Source organism: Aquarana catesbeiana, linkage group LG12, assembly GCF_042186555.1.
Source record: "Aquarana catesbeiana isolate 2022-GZ linkage group LG12, ASM4218655v1, whole genome shotgun sequence".
Taxonomy (NCBI): domain Eukaryota; kingdom Metazoa; phylum Chordata; class Amphibia; order Anura; family Ranidae; genus Aquarana; species Aquarana catesbeiana.
Window position 1 is genome coordinate 99168046 of NC_133335.1, and position 15146 is coordinate 99183191.

Sequence of the window (15146 nt, forward strand, 5' to 3'; positions counted from 1 at the left end):
TTTTACACACAGACACTGTTAAGGTAAAAAACGAGAAAGAGAAGATAAAAGAATTATTTCCAGCACTTTGCAGACCAGACAATCCAAATGTTCGAGTAAGTAATGACATTTGTGCTTTTGAACTCTAAAACTAGTTCTAATAAATATACTGTATGTGAAACTGGAAACCGGCAAACACAGTTAAAATATAGTACTAAGAATAAATTATATTCATTCTTAGTACTACTTATTATTATTGATTTTTTTTTTTTTTCAATTTTAATTTCAATAGATTTTTATTGAAAAGTTTCTTAAAGAACAGAGTTGCATTCTTTCACTTCGCCCCCCTGCTGGAGGCAATCTATTTCACATACTTTGGGAATGTACTAAAATATCTAGCTTCTGGGTGAATGTCTCCCATATTATTTATGCTGTTACGAATGTGCCTCTATTACTCACTCTGGAACTAGCCATCCTAAACATTGGTGTTGATGATCTTCCTCGCCACTTAGAAAATATTGCCCCCCATATCTTGTTAGCGGCCAGACTTGTAATAATTTGCCACTGGAAATCAAATTAACCTCCTCCTCCAGTAGAAGTGGTCACCCTAACGCACCGCTATGATCATCATGGGAGTTTCCACAACGACTGGAACTTCGGGGAGAGGAGAACAGTGCCACAGCTTGCTGGAGAGACAGGGTGGATTTGATTTAAATCAAGTCGATTTTAATCACGATTTAAATCCCTAGTAAAGAGGCTTGATTTAAATCCACAAGAAAAAAAGGTGTACTATAACAGGGGTGTACTAAACCTAGGTTGGACTTTGAAGGCATAAGAAACAACGAAGAGGCATGAGAATAAACACTATTTATTGAAAAATACACAACATGAATAGAACAGTACAGTAAAAATCACGTATACTTGTACATAATGTGCAGTGAGCCCTTGTGTATCTACGCGTTTCACCGTTAGGCTTCTTCAGGATACAGTCAAGGTTCTACAGATAGCAAATAAAGAGAACAGATCTCACTGTCTGAAAATAGAACATACAGTGGGGACGGAAAGTATTCAGACCCCCTTAAATTTTTCACTCTTTGTTATATTGCTGCCATTTGCTAAAATCATTTAAGTTCATTTTTTTTCCTCATTAATGTACACACAGCACCCCATATTGACAGAAAAACACAGAATTTTTGACATTTTTGCAGATTTATTAAAAAAGAAAAACTGAAATATCACATGGTCCTAAGTCTTCAGACCCTTTACTGTGACACTCATATATTTAACTCAGGTGCTGTCCATTTCTTCTGATCATCCTTGAGATGGTTCTACACCAGTGGTTCTCAACTCCTGTCCTCAGGACCCACTAACAGGCCAGATTTTAAGTATTACCTTGGGGAGATGCAGACTACAATACTGCAATCACTGAGCAGCAAAATGATATCACCTGTGATGTATTTCAGTTATCTTGCAAATCTGGCCTGTTAGTGGGTCCTGAGGACAGCAGTTGAGAACCACTGTTCTACACCTTCATTTGAGTCCAGCTGTGTTTGATTATACTGATTGGACTTGATTAGGAAAGCCACACACCTGTCTATATAAGACCTTACAGCTCACAGTGCATGTCAGAGCAAATGAGAATCATGAGGTCAAAGAAACTGCCTGAAGGTCTGGATGGATGGTGTACTGAGCTGTATGTGTGCTGTATTGTGTATACTGACATGTATGTGTGCTGCACTGTATTTTCTGATATGTAAACATAAAAATAATGCTTTCTGCATGCAGAGCAACTAATCTATTATGAAAATAGTTGACCACTATTTTCATAATCGATTATGTAGATTCGTTTTTTCAGCCCTAGTATTCTTTAATTTACGAGCATGTGTGGTCTTGGTCTTGCGATTTTTTTTTTTTTTTTTTTTTTTTTAATTTTTGTACAAATACCATACTAATTGCACAAAAATCATTTGTTCTGGTAAGGTACGAGAGAACTTTCCGTGTTTGTCCCTTCTGGTATTTTCACATGAACGGTCATGATCGTGTCTCGAAAGCTGTGTACTAACAATCAGATTATCTGACGATTGCTCTGAAAGCTACCTTTTTGTTCCATTTTCTCATTGTGTGTTTTAAGCATTAGTGTAACACTTACAAATCTTTTGGAAGATGGGAACCATTTGATATGTGTTTTCATCTGTGCATTTAACTGATTTACTGGAGTTGTCCTTTTAATGTCTTTTAGACCATGCTTGATCCAGAGGATCTGAAGGTGGCAGCAGATACCTTGAAAGAACTTGAAGCTCTAATGCCTAGTGCAAACCGCCAAGACAAGGAAAAAAGTAGTAAACACAAGTATGTATCACTACTTTAAATATAATTGCATTTACAATATATGAGAAGGCATCTGAGTAATTTTTAGTTTTTTAATGGATCTAAAATACTTTTAATATGACTTTGTACTTCTCAATATGCAGGCTGTGACTTTTTAGTTTTTACCTTTTTGATTTTATGTAATGGTTGCCAGAAACTTTAGTGTTGTGTCATTATTAGAAATAAGAAGAAAAGGAGTCGCAGCCGAGACAGAGGTCGGAAGAGTCGCAGTCGCAGCCGAGACAGAGGTCGGAGGAGTCGTAGCAGAGACAGAAGACGGAAAAGCCGCAGTCACAGTAGAGACAGAGGAAGGAAGAACCGCAGTTGCAGCCGAGACAGAGGTCAGAAAAGAAAAGATAGATCCCTTTCCAGATCCAGAGACAGAAAAAGGGTGAAAAGTCCACACAGGTCAAGGAGTCGAAGCCCCATCAAGAGCCGGGAGCAACACTCTGAAAGGTTTAATGATCGTTGGAGGGAGAAACCTGTGGACAGACCCCCCCCTGAGGAGCCAGCCATTGGTGATATCTACAATGGCAAAGTCACCAGCATTATGCAGTTTGGTTGTTTTGTTCAACTGGAAGGCCTAAGGTAACTGATTATCTGAGCTAGGGCTGTAGCACCTGTTTAGTTTTTGGAAGCTCTTCTAAAGTACTTTTACCTCATGGTTATAATTTTACTGTTTTGTCCACAGAAAACGTTGGGAAGGGTTGGTACACATATCCGAGCTGAGGAGGGAAGGTCGTGTGGCTAATGTTGCTGATGTTGTAAGCAAAGGTCAGAGAGTGAAAGTCAAGGTACTTTCCTTCACTGGATGCAAAACTAGCCTCAGTATGAAGGTATGGCTAAAAATAAACCTCATTGTGTTTTATTGTATTTATAACCCAGACATTGTACTACGCTTTAACTGTTCTATGGATATTGGCCTTGATGAATACTCATTTTCTACTTTATATTACGTAATAAAGATTATTCCTATAGTATCAACAACAGGAGTGTGTGTGCGTGTGTATGTATGTGTGTTTTGAAGGGAAAAAAGTATTTGATCCCCTGCTGATTTTGTACATTTGCCCACTGATAAAGAAATGATCAGTGTATAATTTTAATGGTGGGTTTATCAGAGAGAGACAGAACAAAAATATCCAGAAAAACGCATTTAAAAAAAGTTATAAATTGGTTTGCATTACTTCCTGGTCAGACTATAGATCATGACACAGGAAGGAGTTGATCAGCTGACCTCAGGCCAAAATCACCAGGGTATATAAACTTTTGATCTGAGTCATTTGGGTAGTTTCTGTTGTGATTATGATTGATTTAAAAAGAGTAAAAACAGTTGATTGATAATAAATGGCTTTAGCCAAACACTAACCATGAGTGAAAAATGTTTTTGTGTTATCATTCATATTCACTGAAAAATGGCCACAAAATGGCCACAAAATCATAAATTCTGCCAGGGTATGTAAACTTATGAGCACAGCTGTGTATGTATGATAGATATATATATATATATATATATATATATATATATATATATCTATCTATATATCTATATCTATCCCCCCCCCCCCCCCCCCCATAATGCATAAGTGTTTATGGTGCCAATGGATTGTTTTTCTTAATCTGTGAATACTGTAGAATAAATTCCTTTTCCTGTGCTTTGTTATTATATATGCTCTAAATGAGCCCAGCTTTTGACTAGCAATAAAAATGATAAAGAAACCTCCTCTTGTGGGTTCCCCGCCTGCGCTCTTGGCTCCTCCTCTTCTCAGAGTGCTCCCATAGCTTGCTTCTGAGCCAGGCTTTGTGCGGCTTGCCCCTGCTTTCTTCTCACAGGCATTGACTGCTAGCAGAAGGAGCCAATAGCTCCTACTGCTGCTGAAAAAACCTTCTCTGTGAAGCAGACCCCCACCCCCCCCCCCCAATACTTACCTGAGCCCCATCGTGATCCAGCGATGTGCATGAGAGACTCTGCTCCCCGGGGACTCTCCCTCCTAATTTTCTGAGAGCAACCGGAGCAGCCAGTGAGCCAATGAGGAGAGAGGCGGGGTGGATGAATGGACACGCAGAGGCATGGCTCGGGACCAAGCTTGCTTGGGTGCCCCCATTTGTAAGCAGCTTGCTCTGGGGGCACTGGGCAGGAGGGAGGGGCCAGGAGAACCAGTGGTAAACCTGAGAAGAGGAGGGTCGGGCTGCTCAAAAAAAACAAATTTATCAGTTTAGGCCAATATGTATTCTTCTACATATTTTTGGTATAAAAAAAAAATTGCAATAAGTGTATATTGATTGGTTTGTGCAAAAGTTATAGCGTCTACAAAATAGGGGATAGATTTATGGCATTTTTATTATTATTTTTTATTTTACTAGTAATGGCGGTGATCAGCGATTTTTAGCGGACTGTGACATTGCGTCAGACCGATCGGACACTTGACACTTTTTTGGGACCATTGACATTTATACAGCGATCAGAGCTAAAAAATAACCACTGATTACTGTAAAAATGTCACTGGCAGGGAAGAGGTTAAATGTGTTCCCTGGCAGGTGTTTCTAAGACCCCTTTCACACTGTGCTGTCAGCGGTTTAGCGCTGCTTTTCCGTCGTTTTAGCGGCGCTATTCGGCCAGTTTTAACACCCCCCCCCCCGCTAGCGGCCGAAAAGGGGTTAAATCCACCCGCAAAATGCCGCCGGTATCGCAGCGCTGCCCCATTGATTTCAATGGGGAGCAGCGGTGGAGGAGCGGTGAGTTCACCACTCCAAAGAAGCTGCTGGCAGGACTTTTTCTGACGCCCTGCCAGTACACCGCTTTCACACTGGAGTGAATGGAGCAGCTGTTTTAGGGCGGTTTGCAGGCGCTATTTTTAACGCTATAGCGCCTGCAAAATGCTCCAGTGTGAAAGGGGTGTAACTGTATGGGGGTTGGGCTGCCTGGGATTAGAGAGAGACCGCTGTTCCTAATCTCTAGGAACAGCAGATATCTCTCTACCGTCAGAACGGGGATCTGTCTGTTTACATTGACAGATCCCTGTTCTGGCTCTCTGTGGAGAGATCGCGGGTGGCCGGCAGACATCACGGCCACCAGCCACGCGCATCGGCGCGCACCTGCTGAATATCTAAAGGGCCACCATTACAGCTATGGCGAATTGCCCAGTAGAGCCAACCTGCCATCGTATTATGATGGTGGCTGGTTGGCAAGCAGTTAATGCAGAGAATGCATTATGGCAAAATGTTTTACCTGTACAATGACTTTAAAGTGGTTGTAAACCTTAGATATGATATATGAACAAAGCATATCCTCTTATAGTGTGTACCTGTCTCAATCCAGAGGACGAAGTGTCATTTCTGTCTGCTGCCTTTTTCCTCTATCAGCATGAGTCACTTCTTCTGATAAGTTTTCTTGACACCAAGAGGTAAAAAGGGTGAGGGAGGGAGCTACAGCACACAGCCTGAGATTGACAGCATCAGTTCTGTTCCTGTGTGAAAGGGGGGGGGGGTTGTCCCGTCATTTCCCTTCCCGTTCTGTCCCGTTCCGTCCCGTCCCATCCCTTCCCGTTTCCTTCCCTCCCCCCCCCCTCCCCTTCTCTTCCTTCCAATCAGCTCTCACTGAGTTCCGAAGAGTAACTTCAGCTCCCTACCCCCTACTTTCTGGAAGCTCAGACCAGCTGTATAAATTCTGCACTTTTAAATGGATGTAGATGAGAGAGGGCTGCAGATAAACGGGTACAATTTCTGTAGGATGACTTGTATCACCTGAGGCCAGTTACTTCACTGGGTATATATTTGTAAAGGTTTACAACCACTTTAAGGGACATGAGTCACATCGATCTGTTCCTATGACCCACACTTTTTTTTTTGGTTTTTTACAAACCTGGAGCATGCTGGGAGTAGGAGGGGGTTAAACTAGGTTTTGTTTGCCAGTGTCCAATCTCCTGAAAGCAGCAGTGTAACCCATGGTCTCTGAATTACTTCACCATGCATCCCTTAATGAACTCCAAGAAAAGGATTTTACCAAGTCAAATAGTCAAAAACACTGCTGTTTAATCTGTGAAGCCTCCAGCCTGCAAGTGACATTGGCTATGTCATAGCCAATGGGCATTAGGGGCTTAGGCAGCCTGGAATGAGCCACCGGAAGTGTGAGATTGTTGGTTGGTTGGGGGGGGGGGGTGTATGAGGGGAAAATGGAGGTTTTAAAGGCTTGTGGATATTACTAAAGATTGTATATCTATATGTGGTTTCTATATGATCTGCTCGCTTGGAGGAAATTTGTGCTTTACTTTTAACTATGAAGTCTAGGATTAATAAAAATAAACAATATATTAGCCACAATGATGTGAAAAAAAAAAGACGGGACAAATTTTGATTTTCAAAGTTGATACGACTTCTCTTAAAATAAATTTCGCTGAAGTGGCAAAAAAAAAAAAAAAAAAAAAAGATTGTTGGTTGGAAGGGTTAGACAGACTGAGAAATTTGAGTGCTTTTTGCAGGTCTTTTTTGTTACATATACATCATCCATATTATACTTTCACTTGTAACACAGGATGTGGATCAGGATACAGGGGAAGACTTAAATCCCAACAGACGGAGAAACTTTGTAGGTGAGAACAATGAAGAGGCTTTACTGAGGAATCCAGACAGACCCAGTCACATTTCTTTAGTAAATGCTCCTGAAGTAGAAGATGATACCTTGGAAAGAAAACGTCTCACCAAGATTTCTGACCCAGAAAAGTGGGAAATTAAACAGGTATGCACTTTTCAAAATGACATTCTCTTATTTTTCCCCACCTTGCGGAGGAAACTTTATTGCAACGAATATAGTGTATATACAGAATAATATAGTAGCGCAGCTTGGAAAGTAAACGTACTTTATTATCATATCATATATCGCGTTTGAAAGACAGGATATATTACAGGTTATTCAAGACCTATTAGTATTCAACATGACAGAACTATGGAAGAAAGATTTTTTTTTTTTTTTTGCCAGGGGTTCTGTATTCATCACATCCCCTGGCCTATAAAACACAGGAGTGCAATTCGTTTTGCAATTTCGTGACCCGTTTTCAGCGGAGAGCGGTCTGAAGTCCGATCTCCGCTGACGTCACTGCCATCAGTCGAGGCAGTGCATCGTCCTGACTTCCCAAGTCTGGATCCGCCAGCTGCCTTGATTGATAGCAGTCTCAGTGAGCCGCTGAGACGGCCGCTCCCTGCCCCTCCACAGCTCAGTGCTCCAGTGAGCATGGAGAAGCAGAGAGGAGAGGCGCTTGACTGCAAGTGGCTGTGGGCAATGGCTGCCAGAACTATAATCTTTCTATCTGTACGCTGCCGCCCAAAAATGGGGGAAAAAAAGTTCCAGGGCACAGTGGGCCCCCTTTCCTCAGGGGTGCAATGCACCCTCTGCACACATGGATGATACGTCATTGACAAGGACGAGGAAAGGAGAGAGCACGAGAATGGTAGGAAAGAGAAAAAGGAAACTATGAGAAAAATTAAAAAGGGAAAGCAAGGGGGAAAAAAATAGGGGGGAGGGAAACAAACCTGAAAGATTCTCCAAGTTTTGTCACAATTCTGTGTACATCTTAGAAAAGGTTTGAAACTCAACACTTCATTCAGTAATGGTTTTTGAGGGATACTCCTCCTGATTGGCTGAGACACTGCCGTGGCGCTATTGGCTCCCGATGCTGTCAGTCAGCCAATCTGGAGAAAGAGGGTGGGGCCAGGTCAGTGGTCTGTGTCTGAATGGATACACGGAGCTCTGACTCAAGTCGGGTGCCCCCATAGAAAGCTGCTGGCTGAGGGGGCACTCGATGGGAGGGGGGGCCAGGAGAAGCAAAGAGGGACCCGAGAAGAGGAGGATCAGGGCTGCTCTGTGCCAACTGCACAGAGGAGGTGTATAATAACATGTTTGTTGTTTTAAAAAAAAAAAAAAAAAAAAGACTTTACAATCACTTTAATGTTTTGTCATACCATGAGACAGTATAAAGGGAAAATTAGAACACATTCAACTATGTACAGTTTGAATCTTAGATTATCAATAAGCACTTTCCATTTGTGGTCCTCTTGCTAAGGAGAGAAAAATGCTCCATTGCAAAAATAACCGAGAGCAGGTTATAGAGAGCCACCTACCTCAAATGTTGTATTGGGCTGGGCAACCTCCAAATTCATAAATTACTTTCCTTAGCTTTTAAGGTATTGTTAATTAACTAAAATGCCACTGTGGGAGGGGCGAGCCTGCAGTCAGGTCTAAGTGATGTCTTTTTTGGCTGTATAAAGAGTTTTGAGCCAGAAAACCTTAGTATACCGGTGTTCAGTAATACCCAGTAGGCAGATTTTGGGGCCTAGTCCAACTGGGGAATCACTTGGCTCGTGAAAGAATTCCACTATTTGTTTGCAATATCTGTGGATTTCTGAGCATGCCTGGATTAGACAAGAGAAGGTCCTTGGGAGTTGTTAACACTTGAGGGTTATATTGTGGTTTATACTTGGACTACAGTGAATTGGAGCTAGGCCCCATGTTATCTCTACAATTGAGTAGGCTTATCGGAGCTCTTCAAGGAGTCCAATTTAATAGCTAAAAAAAGCCTCTTCCAAATTATCATCCAAGGGGCCTACATCCATTTTCCAGGAGGTTTTCATAACATATGCTGGCTTTTGCACTTGAGCATCAAGCAGATGCTGGTAAATTTCAGAAAACTGATGGTGAGCCAGGTAGAGAGTTGAAGACTGGGCAATGCAGAAAGTCCCCTAGTGCGCCAAGGAATTGGGTTTGGGCTCTCTGCTCCTCCAGTTCTCATTGGGCAAAAGAGGAGGCAGGCGGTGCTTGGCTACAGCTCTCGGCTGCACGCTGAGTACCAGAGCCAGCCTCAGTCTGGTTGCTAACTTTCTAGAGCCTGGAGTGACTCCCCCACATTAGCTGCTATAGTTTATAATCTTCGGTCAGCTGATTCTGGGTCACAGGAAGTGCACTCCTATGTCCTACAACAGAAGTGTGGCCATAAAACTATTTATAAGCAGATTTTTAAAATTGCTGCCGTTCCTGAAGTGCTTCTTGAACATATTATGTGTCTTTTTGCTCATCTTTGCCTTCTTTCTACAAACTACTGCACCTTAAACTTCTTATGCAAAGCATGCTGCATCAACAACATTTTAACATGTGCAAGTGTTAGAATGATCTAGTCTGTAGCTTCCTTTTTTTTTAGTTCAGTAGTGATCACTTAATTTCTTTTTCTTCAGATGATTGCAGCCAATGTCCTTTCCAAAGAGGAGTTTCCTGATTTTGATGAGGAAACTGGTATCTTGCCCAAGGTGGATGATGAAGAAGGTAAGTCATTGGTAAAAACTTGCCTTAAAGTGGAATTCGAGTGATATAAATAAAAAAAAAAAGCCTTCGCGCTACCAAAGTGTGTCACAAAAAAACTAAATAGATAGTAATAAATGATATGAATATCAAACGTGTAAATAAGGTGAGGTGCAATGTGTATGCTGTCAGCAGCAAAATCTAATAGTGTCACAAACACATATACAAAATGTAGATAAACAGTGATCTCGCACAACAGTCAATTGGTGCTATGTGAATAATAAACAATGTATACCTAAAGCAAATGTGTACCTATAGGTAATGGATAAAAACATAAATAAAAAAGCATAAATGGTGCAATAAACAAAGTAGTGGGACAATGAAATAGTAATAACTAATAAGTTCGTATAGCATGTAAGTCCTCCTCTTATTGGGTAATCAGCTCGTTTGAATAAGTCCCAAAATGCTGTGATGGTTTATATATAATAACCAACAAAATGGAGAAAAGAAGAAAAATATGAGATATCCGCGAATGAGCTCACAGAAATCTCACCTCTAATCCATGGATAATCAGCGTTGAAGTAGGTGGACACTGGTCTGCTATGTGAGATGATCACCAGGGGGTGCTCCGTCTCTGTTTGGCTGATAACCATACAGGTATCTTGTATCTGGATCACTGTCTCCTATGCTGAGCCTCTAAAGTCCAGTTTGTATATACGGGTTCCGGCTTATCTAGCCCCGTACTCCTTTTTTGATGCTATTGCGGATGTGACCCTAGCCAAGTAATTTTTCTATGTTTTCAGAGAATAATCATTGGGTAGCACTCTCTGGTCTGTGTATCAGCTTAGGGGCCATGCTCTCACACCTGTGTGTTTAAGTAATCTTCTCCTTAAACTTAAACTAAAGATTACTTAAACACACAGGTGTGAGAGCATGGTCCCTAAGCTGATACACAGACCAGAGAGTGCTACCCAATGATTATTCTCTGAAAACATAGAAAAATTACTTGGCTAGGGTCACATCCGCAATAGCATCAAAAAAGGAGTACGGGGCTAGATAAGCCGGAACCCGTATATACAAACTGGACTTTAGAGGCTCAGCATAGGAGACAGTGATCCAGATACAAGATACCTGTATGGTTATCAGCCAAACAGAGACGGAGCACCCCCTGGTGATCATCATCTCACATAGCAGACCAGTGTCCACCTACTTCAATGCTGATTATCCATGAATTAGAGGTGAGATTTCTGTGAGCTCATTCGCGGATATCTCATATTTTTCTTCTTTTCTCCATTTTGTTGGTTATTTATATATAAACCATCACCGCATTTTGGGACTTATTCAAGCGAGCTGATTACCCAATAAGAAGAGGACTTACATGCTATATGAACTTTTATTAGTTATCACTATTTCATTGTCCCACTACTTTGTTTATTGCACCATTTATGTTTTTTTATTTATGTTTTTATCCATTACCTATAGGTATAGCACTAATTGACTGTTGCGCGAGATCACTGTTTATCTACAAAGTGGAATTCGAAGCACCACCTAACTAATCTTAAAATCGTCCCCTCCTAACACGTGTTCTGACTAACCTGTATAAGAAAGACCTGTACACTTACCTATTTTCAGGTTGCTATGGTCATGTGATCTCCCCTGTGTCAGCCAGCATGGCTGCAGGGGAGAGTAGAGGTCATTTTAACAACTGCCAATAATGTTCAGAGCGGGGACATCATCCATAGGCTTACTATTGCTCATCATTGCTGGCACTCCCACTCTCCCCTGAAGCTGTGCTAGCTGACACAGGGAAGCTGAATCACGCGACTGATCCAGAGCAGCCTTAAAATAAGTAAGCATAGAGATTTTTAAGATCAGTTAGGTGGTGCCTGGAATTCCACTTTAAGGTGCACTGTTCTAGGGCAAGGGTTGAACCTCTTGCCCACTATGACCAGGTGCTCCAATAAGCACTTACTGCTGGGTTCTTGTGTTGGAATCCTGGTCGCTCTTTTCATGTCTAATGCCGCGTACACACGGTCGGACTTTATGGCAGACTTTGCCCAGCGGACTTTTCGACTGACTTTCTGAATGAACGGACTTGCCTACACACAATCCACCAAAGTTTGTTGAATTCGTACGTGATGACGTACGACCGGACTAAAACAAGGAAGTTCATAGCCAGTAGCCAATAGCTGCCTTAGCGTGGCTTTTTGTCCGTCGAACTAGCATACAGATGAGCGGACTTTTCGACTGGACTCGATTTCGACGGATTGATTTGAAACATGTTTCAAATCTAAGTCCGTCCAACTTTTGAGAAAACAAAGTCCGCTGGAGCCCACACACGATCGAATTGTCCGACGAAATCCCAACCGCCGGGCAAAGTCTGCCGTAAAGTCTGCTTGTGTGTACGCGGCATTATAAGGCTGTTTTATTTTTGGCCAGTGAAGCTCAACCTTCACAGTTATGGGACTTAAAATATATCTAATACCAAAACTGTTTTAGATAGGGTTGTCCCGATACCACTTTTTAAAACCGAGTACAAGTACCGATACTTTTTTTCAAGTACTTGCCAATACCGATACTTTTTTTTTTTTTTTTTTTTTTTAATGTCATGTGACAGTTTTTTTTGTAAATAAGTACTTTTTTTCCTTCACTGATGTGTGCTAATGATACTGCACTGATGGGGCACTGATAGGCTGCACTGAGGTGGCACTGATAGGCTGCACTAATATGCAGCACGGATTGGGTGGCACTGATGAGGCAGCACTGATAAGGAGGCCCTAATATGCGGCACTGTTGGGCACTGATAGGATTAGGTGGCACTGATATGTAGCACTGATAGGTGGCACTGATTAAGCAGCACTGATAGGTGCCACTGACTTATGGGCACTGATAGGTGGCACGCACTGATGGGTGGCACTGACTGGCTGGCACTGAGTGATATGCACTGATAGGTGGCACTGATTATGCAGCACTGATAGGTGGCACACACTGATGGCTGGGCACTGATGGGTTGCACTGACTGTCTGGCACTGACAGATACCACTGAGTGATGAGCACTGATATGTGGCACTGATTATGCAGCACTGATGAGCACTGATAGGTGACACACACTGATGGCTGGTCACTGATACGTGGCACTGACTGATAGGTGGCACGCAATAATGGGCACTGATACGTGGCACGCACTGATGGCTGGCATTGACTGAGGCACACTGATAGATGGCACTGATGAGCAGTGCACTAATAGGTGGCACTGATTATGCAGCACCGATGAGCACTGATAGGAGGCACACACTGTTGGCTGGGCAGTGGCACTGAAAGGTGGCACTGACTGATGGGCACTGATAGGTGGCATGCACCGATAGGTGGCACGCACTAATGGGCACTGATAGGTGGCACGCACTGATAGGTGGCACGCACTGATGGCTGGCAGTGGCACTGGCTGGATGGGCACTAACAGATATCACTGATTGATGGCTGGCACTTATGGGCATGAGAGGATTTACTTTTCTATGCTGCCTCTGCGACGCCTATCTTGGTACACCTTGCACTCGGCCTCAAAAAAGTAGCAGCGGACATCTTGTTACACCCAGCCCATATAGTTAAGCCTGAACTATATGGGCTGGGTGTAACAAGATGTCCGCTGCTGGTAGGGTGTACCAAAATGGGCGTCGGGATTTTTAAGCACTGACGACGGTGTAACGACAACACGGAGCGTCACTTCCATTACCGAATGTGACGGCTCCGGTCGCCGAGCCCTGCACTCTGCACTACCTGCTTGAGGACTCGGAGGACCTGCTCAGCTCTCTGCTCCACCCTCCGCCTGCTGACTCCACCAGCTGAGTTCCTGTCTCTCCCATTCCAAGGTATCGGCTAAGGCATCGGGAGCATTTGTGCGAGTACAAGTACTTGCGCAAATGCTCGGTATCGGGAAAACCCTAGTTATAGATTTGGATAGAGTAGTAAAGACTTAAATACCACCTTGTTTTTTTTTTGTTTTTTTGTTTTTTTTAAGCTGGCTCTGTCACATGAGGTGATGAGAAATCCTCTGTTATCACTAGAACAGGTGTCCCGACTGGAAGATTTAACCTGCCTCATGGTGACAAGCACAACTTTCTGGCCACTAGGATAAGTAGAGACAGTGACCCTTCCCAGCAGGAACACACAGGGTTTTAGCTTTCAAACTGTCCAAAAAAAAAAATCCAATTATGTTAACCTTTATTTTCTTAAATGGTAATTAGATTTGTTAATCATAGTATATATTGTCAGCACACCAACAGATCTTAGAGATATTGTCTGAATGATTATTTAGGTGATCACATCACAGCAAGGTGTAAAGTTTCAGCATGTTCTCGCATCCCTGACAAAAGGGGTAAGGGGTCCTGCTTTGGCCAAGTGTTGCGGCTTAATTATGTGACCATCTAAATGTTTAGACAATTTTCCAAAGATTTGTTGGTGTGCTGGCGATATAAGCTTTGGTCTAAGATGTTACCTGTTGCCACAGCACCTGTTTACTTTTGGCTATTTCCAGGAACCTATGCGATGGGAATATTACACATGATTCATAGATTTCTTAAAATACATATCTTTTACTAAATTCTACCCATACTTTAAGTGTTTGTACCTGTTTTGTGTTGATCAGATGAGGATCTGGAAATTGAATTGGTGGAAGAGGAGCCTCCTTTCCTCAGAGGACATACGAAACAGAGCATGGACATGAGCCCTATCAAAATAGTGAAGGTAAAGATGCATTGGAGAATTTGGAGAAGTATGTTGCCAAATTCACAGGATTACTCACAATACACTAATAAAACCATTTTGTTATTTTTCTGATCTTTTTTTGTAGAACCCTGATGGTTCTCTTTCTCAAGCAGCTATGATGCAGAGTGCTTTAGCTAAAGAAAGAAGAGAAGTCAAACAAGCACAAAGGGAAGCTGAAATGGATTCTATCCCCATGGGACTGAACAAACACTGGGTAGACCCCTTGCCTGATGGTGGGTTTTCTGTTCTGCATGCCTAATTGTGAAATTATAACTTTAACCACTTGCTGACCACCCATCGCAGTTATGGGAACACAGTTAACCCCTTGATTGCCCCTGATGTTAACCCCTTCCCTGCCAGTGTCATTAGTACAATGTCAATGCATATTTTAAGCACTGATTACTGTAGTAATGTCACTGGTTCCCAAAAAAGTGTAAAAAATGCCAGGTGTCCGATCTGTCTGCCGACATGTTGCAGTCCTGCTAAAAATCACCGATCACCGCCATTAATAGTGAAAAATAAAAAAAAATGCCATAAATCTATCTTCTATGTTGTAGACGCTATAACTTTTGCGCAAACCAATCAATATACACTTAATGGGATTTTTTTTTTTACCAAAAATATGTAGCAGAATACATATTGGCCTAAACTGATGAATAAATTTGTTTACATTTTTTTTTTTTTTTTGGAAATGTTTTATAGCAGAAAGTAAATTGTTTTTTTTCCTTTCAAAATTGTCGCTTTTTTTTTTGGTTTA

The 15146-nt window shown here is 42.1% G+C and overlaps 1 protein-coding gene across 1 annotated transcript in view; it reads left to right on the forward strand.

Annotated features, from left to right (window-relative positions):
- DHX8 (DEAH-box helicase 8) overlaps positions 1 to 15146 on the forward strand; it is a 91160-nt gene that overhangs the window by 25146 nt on the left and 50868 nt on the right. The window contains exons 5-12 of the mRNA XM_073608225.1: positions 13 to 95; positions 2219 to 2328; positions 2527 to 2934; positions 3038 to 3182; positions 6875 to 7078; positions 9565 to 9652; positions 14271 to 14368; positions 14475 to 14622. Of these exons, the coding sequence (XP_073464326.1) occupies positions 13 to 95; positions 2219 to 2328; positions 2527 to 2934; positions 3038 to 3182; positions 6875 to 7078; positions 9565 to 9652; positions 14271 to 14368; positions 14475 to 14622 (1284 nt within the window). The remainder of the gene's footprint in view (positions 1 to 12; positions 96 to 2218; positions 2329 to 2526; positions 2935 to 3037; positions 3183 to 6874; positions 7079 to 9564; positions 9653 to 14270; positions 14369 to 14474; positions 14623 to 15146) is intronic.